Source organism: Talpa europaea (assembly GCF_964194135.1).
Source record: "Talpa europaea genome assembly, chromosome: 3".
Taxonomy (NCBI): domain Eukaryota; kingdom Metazoa; phylum Chordata; class Mammalia; order Eulipotyphla; family Talpidae; genus Talpa; species Talpa europaea.
This window is the reverse complement of record NC_140069.1, coordinates 137,024,250-137,034,211: the sequence shown is the minus strand read 5'-3', so window position 1 is coordinate 137,034,211 and position 9,962 is coordinate 137,024,250. Positions and strand designations below refer to the sequence as shown.

Below are 9,962 nucleotides of genomic sequence, written 5' to 3'. Positions count from 1 at the left end.
ATCAAATGTGTTACTCTGGGCATCCTTATAGGATGAGATATGTGCATGCTCACTTCCCTGTCAACACTGTTATTCAGGAGAATGGGTTACCTGTTGAAATATGAAACTTTGTGAGGGAAAGCTTCTGCTTCCACATATCATGAGTTTGCAATGATATCTCACAGTTCTGATACAGTACCATAGTTTCTATCTATATGATCCTTTTGGATGTTTTGCATTTTCAAGTTTAAATTTGAGAAAGCAATAGAGAGAGAAAAGGGAAAAAGAAAAAATAGGAATGGTTCAAGTGTTAGCTATTATTTTTGTTTAGGAAAAGCTATGCTTTATAGCTTGTAGGTAGCTGGCTGATAAATGCTGCCTTAGGATTAATAAACTATGGCCAGGAGCAGACAATTTTTTGTTAGTTCCAGACATTTTCTTCACAAGGGTCTGTTGGTGCGGCCTGATATGGACAGGAGTATTATAGTTGGCATTTTCCCAATAAGGTGTCTCTCTCTCTCTTTTTTTCTTTTTGTCAAGAAGATTTCTTTGTAATGTTGGTAATAATGTAATGTATTATGAATTCTAAAGCATTTCTACATTGCCTGTTAAGACCACTTGCATGTTTCCATAGTATAACAAGTGAAGGCACCATACTGACTTGTTAGGTTTAAACTTCATCATCTTTAGTGCCATCATTTCTCTAGTTTCTCCAAGAAAACCTTTGTTTGTAATTAGTTATTTTAGTAAATATTTATTTACTGAGAATTTGTTTTTTGTAGAAATTCCAATATGTTGGGAAAATAAGTGAGGAGGCTGTGTTTATGAAAAGTATGTCCCAAAGAAACAAAAGACCTCTTTCTTGGGATTTTCAGTTCCCTGTAGAAGGAAGGTTTAAAGATATACAACTTGATAAGTACAAGGTAACACATAGTCTCAAAACTGCAAAGTGGCATAGGATAATTTGGGTACACATATGTTGAAATGAACAACATAACATATTAAGTCAGTATTTTGCTACTAAGAAAAGATAGAGATGAAAAAGTCTTTGCTTTAAAGATTCATACAGCAATAAATCAGCACATAACTATAGCTCAAAATTGTGACATTTTTGGACTGTCAGGCTGTGAATGTTCAAAGGGACTACCTAGATAGTACTGTTATAGTACCACAATTAACCTAGTGTCTAAAGAGAATACACCTGCCTCTGTAAGACTGATGTTTTAAGGCTATGCTCTTTGTCACAAATTTTTTAGCAAAGAATAAATTTTAAATGTATGGATAACTTGAAACTTATTAACTGGTCTTGTAGAGGTGAAATAGACTGCCAACTTTGTCTGATGTAGTTTTAATTCCTCCACTAGTTTCCTCTGCCTCCTGGTATAATGGCCTAACTAGTTTATGTAACTGAAGTGGTAGGAGGCACGAAAAGGTCAAGGCATTCTTGATGCAAATGATTTATTTTCTCTTTTTTCACGGGCAGATTTGAAAACCATAATACTTCACATTTTACTTTACAAAAGGAAATGAGATAACATTATAGGCTAAATACAAAATTTTTTTTTTAATCTCTGAGAAATGCTAAATTTGCCTCAGGGATTTGATTATTGTTATCTAGGAATGGCTCCATTAGGAGAGTCCATGTCCTTTATTAAAATGTGAGTTTCTCTTTTAACTCATTAACCTACTTTCTAAAATAGAGCAAAGTTAGTTTAGTAGATGCATGAACGTTCTTGAAGGTCGCCCAGTACCAAGCCTTCCGGGTAGACAAAAACCACAACTCCCAGAATGCCATGCTCTCCCTGCGCTCTCTGGATTAAGACGAGAATATCCCAGCACCCATCGCGCCAGATGTAGACTACAATTCCCAATATACTCAGGGGCTCCGGAAACCTTGTCAAACACCACCTGTTGCCATAGCATCCGGGTCCAAACCAACCAATCAGAAAATCGTTTTCAAGTAGAGGCGGGCTTTTCTTATTCCTGACCAATCACAGGCTTTTTTGTTGTGGCGCGTAACCGGAGGAGGCGGGCTCTGAGCGCCGGCGCCTTCTCCTTGCTTCTTGGGGTCGTGGCCTTGCTCCCGCGGTGCACGGGAGAACGCCCGGGCCCGTCCACGCGCGTGCGTGCGCGTGGGGTCTAAAGAGCTCGCGGGCCGGCGCTGGGTCTCTGTGGGGGCTGTAGCGGGAGCCATGGGCGGGGCCGCCAGCACCCGCCGGGTCACCTTCGAGGCGGACGAGAATGAGAACATCACGGTGGTGAAGGGCATCCGGGTGAGTGACAGCGGGCGGGCGGCGGGCCAGCTCTCGACTCGGACCCCAAACCTCCGACCTCTGCGCGACCCGCTCAGCCCGGGGTCCCCCGTCCTGACCCCCAGTGTTGCCCGGCCGAAGCCGAGTACTCTGCAAAGAAGTTGGAAGTTTCAAGATTTGGGACGTTCATTCAGAGAGCTTTCCCCAGTGCCACCTGCGGAGCTGTGCTGGAGGTGGTGGGCGGGGGACGCAGGTCGAGCTGCACCCAGGAGCTCACAGTCTGGTCTGGACTGTCTTGCTTGCCAGTCGTGGGGCTGTTCTTGAAGCCCCTGCCTCTGCACCCATCTGTGAAATGGGGCTTGCCTTCTCCTGGGTTCAGGACCCAAACCGTGCTTTTGCACTGCCCACTTGCCTTGCAGGGTGAATTGGCATTTTAAGGGACTCTTTATTCTCTGTTATTAGTGCTTTCCCTCTGATATCACGCATTTCTCAACACACACATGCACACACCAGCGAGCACGCTCCCTAGGCTTTCTTGGCCTGTCTGGGGGTAACCTCTGGCTTCCCCCTCCTTCACTTTCACTTGACATCTAGTCTTGCCCTGGCACCTCTGCTGTGGCCAGGCCCCTCAGTTTTGGACTAGGGCCAGTTGCTTCAGGACTAGTGTCTGCCAGCTTGATAGGGCCTGAGATAGCTTTGCAGATTTTCAGACCACTGGAGTCATAGTAAGTTCTGACGGAGACGTTTTTAAAATGCCCACTGCATGTTCTTGATACATAAACTGAAAACTTGATTTTTCTCTAGGGTGTCAGTATACCAGCACTAACTTCATTAACACACTGCGCTGCACCTGAATTTGGAGCCTCACATTTTTGGAAGTCTGATGCCTGAACCTAGTAAATAAAGCAATTTGACTTCAGAAAGTTTGATAATTTATATTTTTCTTCCTCTGTTATTTTACAAGCCGCAGAAGCAAATTAAATGTAAATTATTTTTAGCATTTGTTACTAGAAATAAAACTTCTTAAATATTTGAAGTGTTTAAAAACTTTATACTCTGCAATTGTTACCTTGAGAAAATTTTATTAAAGTTTTCTTTATAGAAACTCAGACTGTTGAACTCAATTTTTGGTCTCCGACCAGCATTTCTTTTGATCGTTTTCATGGTAGTACCACATTTTGTAATAAAATGTCTGAGGCTGCATTCTCGGCGTTGTTGTGGCTTAGTTGTTACTCTTTGGAGTAAAATAAAAATGACTGTAAACTCTGAGTTTTATGCAGAGATTTGTTTAATCTTTGGACCTTTTGTATTCTATACCAGAGGGCGAAAAAGAAAAAGCCAAGTAAGTTTTGGGTGAGAGGACAATGGTTAGAAAATGTGTACATTCATACTTTCACACTCATGGACAGAGGTAGTGATGATAGCAAGCAAAATTAAAAGAGAGTTTGACCACAGAACAGAGATTTCATGTAAAAATATTAGGTAAGTTTAAATAGGATTAGTAATCACAACAGGGATAAGTATTAGATTGAAATGGAGAGATTGTCTAAAAATTGTTGTTACAAAATTTTTAGAAAGGAAACTATCCTTTGATCACTTAATTTGACAGGGTTTTTTTTTTTTTTATTTCTCACAAAGTACACAATTCAAGAACATACAAAGTCATTTTGACCTCTATTCTTTGCTTTGCTTGAGAATATATCCTTCACCTGGAAAGCACTTTCACTTGCTCCACATCCTTTTGCAAGGATGATTTGCAATCTCTCTGAGCCTAAGTTTTCTCATCTGCAAAATAAGGGGGACTTGAGTACATCTGAGATATCTGTGATCTTATCCATTACTGAAATTCTGTGAGTGCAGTGGCAGTGGAATTTTCCAATTGTCCTGCTTAGCCCCTGGCAGTTTCCTCTAAAAGTGGCCTCTGAGGCCACTGTTGAATACTCAGGTCATTCTGATTTTTTTGTGGTCATTCATGGTCAAAAGACCATAAACTTGGAGTTAAACAGACCCACTTTTAAATATCAGATCAGGTATTAATTAGCCTGCAGCCTTGGACAAGTCATTTCTCTGATCCTATTACCTTATTGATAAAGGGGAATAGCATCACTTCTCTTGATGGTGGTAAAAGATGAGGTAAGATATTTAAAACAGCATGGTGTAGACCTCAATTATTATTATAGCAGTCCTTCCTCAGCTAACCTATGATTAGACAGGAGAGGTCTGCTTCGCCATGTGGTTTCTCCCTGGCTGGCTGGGCATCGAACTCTCACTGCAGAGGCTGCTGATGATCGCTTCATAGTGTGGTGCTTAACCCCTTGTGCCACCAGGGAGGCCACCAGGGAGGCCCAAGTTACTTTTGATTATCTTTCCTTGTTCACTGTATTTGGCTAATGCACCCTACTTGTGATACTTAGTATCAAGCACAACTTGTAGGAATTTGATATAATGCATGTAAGACATAATGTCTCCTTGACAGTATTTAGTAGTATGTGACTAGTGGTTATTAGAGCTGTTCAAGGGAGTGGATATGTAAACTAACATGAATTTAAAATTTATTAAAATGAGAGACTGTTAGGATCCCATGGCTTACACCTGAACGGGTGTGAACTGGGAAACGGAGTCCTGAGTTCTGTAACTGATTGCCTATGTGCTGATTTTTTGGACTAGGCATTTGTAGGTGTTTGTCAGCTAATCTTTATAGATTCTTACCTTGGAATAGCTCATTTCCCTCTCAGGCATGGGGAAGGATAAGGATAAGTAAGTGAGCCACTGTTTTTAGCTCAGTTAATTAATATGTGCTGATGAAGGTTAAACTTCAGTTTTGAGTGGCTGAGTTCACATTGACTCAAGAAACTTTCCAAATTTGCCCAGTTGTCTGGCATTTATGTCATGATAAGAAATGAGAGTGTACCAGCGATTTAACAGACTCAATCACTGCTGGAAAGCCACTTCTGTGTCCCACTGATAAGGAGAATAATTGCATCTTCATTTAATATACGAAGAGTAACATTCAGTAAGCAACTTAAAGCCTTTCAGTAACTAGTCTGTGTTTATTAGTAGATTATGTTTTTCCAGATTTTTCTTGCTGAGGTCCTCAGCAGCTCTCAATTAAAAGACATAGTTAACATTTTAGGATCAAAGTTTCCTTTCACCTACCAGGTGTTATTTTCATGGTAGTTATCTCGTTTTTCTTCTCTCTGTCCTTAGCAATTGGTAGCTTTTCCCTATCATAAAATAACCTGTGTTCTTACACCTGATTCCAACTTGGAATTTGAGACAATTCACGAGTTGGATGAAAGGCCACTCTTGCTTTGCCTTTCTCTCAAAGACTAAGCTTCTAGGGATGGAAAAATGAAGCATTTTCATTGCATATGTACCTGTGCTCCACAGGATTTTGTGAGCACCTGTTGTATCTTCTTGCAAAGTATGCTTACCCCTCAGCCTTTCACAAGTTTATCTGAAATAATCAAAGCTGTGAGTGAATTCTTCTAGAGCAAATGTCAACTCTGTTTTTCCTGTTGAAACTGATCTCTAGTTGGCCTTAAACTGGCATGCACTAATCTTGAGCTTTATAGGTGCAAGCTGAAATTCATGGGAGCTGTACATATGGTAGTCTGGACACTTATCAGGAACACAACTCAACATTAGATTTTACTGGCTTACTTTGGGTAACCTCTGGCTTTGGTACAATAGAGACCTGAATGAAGAGATTATTGAATGACTCATATGTTGTTGAGGATTCTGGAGAGAGTAAGTACATTAATAAATGCTACAAGTTAAGTCAGTCATTGGGAGTGTAGTGGGATGCTGTCCAGGTCATTCAGCTAACTAGTAGGTGAGTGGTTCCTCTCTCCTTTGGATTCCATGAATCTCTTTGGCAGAGGGCCATGTTAAGTTTCCTAGGATTTTATACAGACACTAGAAGTTGATGTTTCCTACTAATGATATATGCACATTTTTGGAGCCTATGTCTTAAAATCGTAGTTGAAAAGCAAACTTCACAGATAATGATCTATGCTACATGGGAAGGAGGACCAAGTGAGATAAGTGGTTTTGAGTCCTTGAATCAATATGATGGATAGCTATTGTGAAGAGAGGATCTGATTTGTTTCTATCTCTCTTTTCTAACTGCCTCTTGGAGAAGGGTACTTAAAAGGAGTTCTCCTGCTTTTACTTTGTTCTTGGAGGTAACAGTGCATTGACCGTCCCACCCAGTCTCCTGGGTCTGAGAATAGATAGGATTCTGGGTTGTTGGGTGGTGTATTTGTGCTAATTTTAGATGAGGCCCACTGAGGTGGGTGGAAGAGATGAGTGGGCAGCCTCTGGAAGATGACACATATCTTTTCCTCTTCCTGTGGAGCACATATTGGGTGAGTAAAACAATCCAAACTTGGCCAGCCCATTTATGTGTTTTCAGGAGCAGGAGAGGATAGAGCAGATAATCAAAGCGGGCTGAATCTGCTTCTCCTGGTTCTTACTTCAGAACAGTGGTTCTTCCTTTAGTTCATAGACTACTATAAATCTGGAAACCGTATGAAGTCTGCTCACAACAATGCATTGAGCAGACAGTTTTACTTGCAACTTAGGAATTCATAGACTCAACCTCAGGGCATAATTCTAAACACTACTATGTATGTGTGTGGGGCTGGGGGCAGTTATTTCACCTTCCTTTGCTACAAATAATTTCTGTAAAGTACACTTGGTATTTGCCTTCATGGAGATTCCAGAGATGTCTGGCAGCCAGATATAGTACATATAAATCTTTAAGTAGGACAAAACTTTTCTCATAAAAGTACTCTATTTAAGATGTTTCTTAAAGAAGTTGCTCCTTATACAGCGGCGCTTATCCAGCTCTTGCAGAAATTTATTTTGTACATTTGACCCTTCTTTGGCTCAGCTTGTAGCAGAAAGAAGAGTTGTTTTACAGCTGCAGAGTGTATGTATAACCTTGGCTTGCATCTCTAAATCTTGTCAGATGCTGGCTGCTTCAGGAGTAGCCCGGTTCATCAAAATCAGATGAGTGTGTGGGTCTGAACTTACTGCAGCATCTGGAAGGTCAGCCCAGCAGGTATTAACCTGAGCTACAATAACTTTGCTGGGCAATTGCCCTGTAGCTATGGAGCAGTGAATGGACTGGGGTGAAGGACATATGCATCTGCAGTCAGCAGAGAAGCTACTGTAGGCTGCTTCCCAGGTGGTCTTTTGGGAGGGCCTGGGGCTACACTTGGAATGATTGTAAGGACAGTAGAAGGAGGTTAGTTCCCAGTAAAGCAACCTACAATAGTTTATTGACTCAAAAAGTGAATTGTGCTCCACTGCATGACAGGCTTATACATAACTGAAATATAACCACTTTGGGAAATGTTTCAATTGGATGCTAGACTTTGACATTAAGTAGCAAGTTTTGAGCCATCAGATAAACCAGAAAAACAAAAAGTTAACTAGAAACAATTAATGATTAGGTTGAGAGAGGTACAAATCTTTTATTAGCCAAACAGCACAGATAAGGAAAAAATGTGCACTTACTACTGTTGCTACTCTAGCTGTAGGCCCAGTCTTCAGGCACTGAGCTGAGCTCACAAGAGCCAAGCAAGGTAATAGTTGGAGTCCTGATGACTAGAGCTGTATTGTAATGACACTACCAGATATCTGCTTAGCATGGTACAGTTTATAAGCTCCCTGTAATCTTCCCTGACACTCCAGGGTTAGATGTTTCCTGCATTTTCAGCTGAGAAAATTCAGGGCCATTGAGGTGCCTTCCCTGGGGTTACTTAGCAGCTGGTGGCCAGTGCTTTGCTGCTATCCTGGGCCAGCTTTTTGCTCTTCTCTCAAGGAATGATACATTTGGGGCTGCTTTAGGGGTTGGAAGGACTTTTTGTAGTATTCCTTTGGAAAGTAGCAGTAGGTAATGGCCACGTATGAATTTTGAGGAATCATGAAGTGATATTTATAAGTAATATCTCCAATGCAAGTGAAGGTTTATAGCTAACACATGCTTTTTAGCAAATACTTTCTGATTATGCAGAATATATTTATGTAGTTGTCATTCTGTATCACATTGGCCTGAAATACTGAAACAAAAGTTAAAATATTAAATTATATATGTCAAATTGGCTTTACCAATAAATTAATATATATATTGTATACTCTAATATTTATAATAGTATATGATAGGTAATTTGTATGGTATAGCACCCTGTAAATACAGTATATTTAATATAATGGTGTATATTGCATGATATTGGATGAGCTTTATGTATATTATATATTAATTAAAATAGCTTTAGGATTCTAAAATTTAAGGCTCATTTTTCTCTCCTTTAGAGGAAGTGATATATTTTTATCTTACTGTGGAACCGAAGGCACACGAGCTACTGTTTAACAGTAGAGACAGCGGGAACTTGAGATTGCAGGTTACTGCTTGTCCTGAAGCTCCAGAGACCCACCTCTGCACCTCTCCTCTCTCACCTGCAAATGGAGAGGGTTGGCAGTGGCTGGCATCGGTGTTTCCTTGGCTCTGTTTCAGCTTCGCCGAGGAGCACCAGCCACCACCTCATTGGTTGTGGATGGTCAGGAAAGACGCAACTGGCCCCGTTGTCTTCAGATGGAAAGTCCCCTGCTGTTCTCCCTGCTGGCTTCCCTTTGCCTTCTAAGAAGGAGCAGGGGCTTTTCCTCAAAATCCACAACTTTTGAGCTGCAGTTTTCCTCTTTACCAGCTCATCTCCATTCTCCTCAGGTACAAACTGGCTCACTGATGTATTGCTCTAAGGGCTTGGTTCCTGCTTGGCGTGGGGATGACTCTTGAGCACTTGAGCCCTCACAGTTTTGTGCAAGAGCAGAAAGGTGTGTGTTTGCTCTATCACTAGAAGGCTACACGAGAGACTGTGCAGGGTGTGGGGAGTGGGGTGCGGGGCGGGAGGCATCAGGAAGGGTAACTCTGGGTAGGCAGAGCTGGGGAACTTCTTTGGTCACAGGAGGCTTTAGGATGTTTGAACTGAATTTTGAAAGGCAATTCCCTCCCAAGGGCCGGGGGAAGGCAGTGTAGGCATAAAGGTAAAGAGATGGTCATAAGCAACAGCAAGGTAAGGGTAGATACCCACTATGATGTATTAAGGGAAAAAACTATGGAGGGAGTTGAGGTTGCAGAGCAGAACAGATGATGTGGAAGCTTAAATACCCTGCAGGGATAAATTGACCGTGAAGCAGGGAGTTACCATAATCAGATTTGCATTTTAGGCGGATTTCTGGTGCCATGAAAGGACAGGGAGAATGGGATGGGAGAAGAGATGATGAAAACATTAAATATTTTGGGGTGGAAGAAATCAAGGGGATGGGTGAGGTTACTGAAAGGAGCATGTAGAATGAACAGAGCATAAAGGCAGAGGGGAGAATGTGAGGCCCTCTTGCATTGATGGGTAAGTCTGCAAATGAGAGAAGGCCTCCTGGAATCCTGCAACAGTCAGGACAGTGGGGTGTCAGAAGGGCCAAGGTGTTGCAGAAATAAATTCTAGCCTCTTACCTAGGAGAACAAGAGATACTTCAGGAATGGTATGGTCAGTAGAAGCTTTATTACTCATGCATGAAGTCTCAGACCTGGGTAGTCCCGTAAGGTCTGAGCACCAGTCTAGGGACAAAGGGTTTCTTTTATGCACAACCATCTTATGTTGTTAACACCGGTCAGTAAGCACAAAAGTTTGTGGCAAAAGACAGTATTCAACGATGCCCTGGGAG

The 9,962-nt window shown here is 41.6% G+C and overlaps 1 protein-coding gene across 1 annotated transcript in view; it reads left to right on the top strand.

Moving 5' to 3' along the window:
- Positions 1-2,171: 2,171 nt before the first annotated feature.
- The window catches only part of CHCHD3 (coiled-coil-helix-coiled-coil-helix domain containing 3), a gene marked incomplete at both ends in the record, with an annotated part of 242,836 nt that continues 235,045 nt past the window's right edge, over positions 2,172-9,962 (top strand). The window contains one exon of the mRNA XM_084230646.1: positions 2,172-2,252. Coding sequence (XP_084086772.1) covers positions 2,172-2,252 — 81 coding nt within the window. The remainder of the gene's footprint in view (positions 2,253-9,962) is intronic.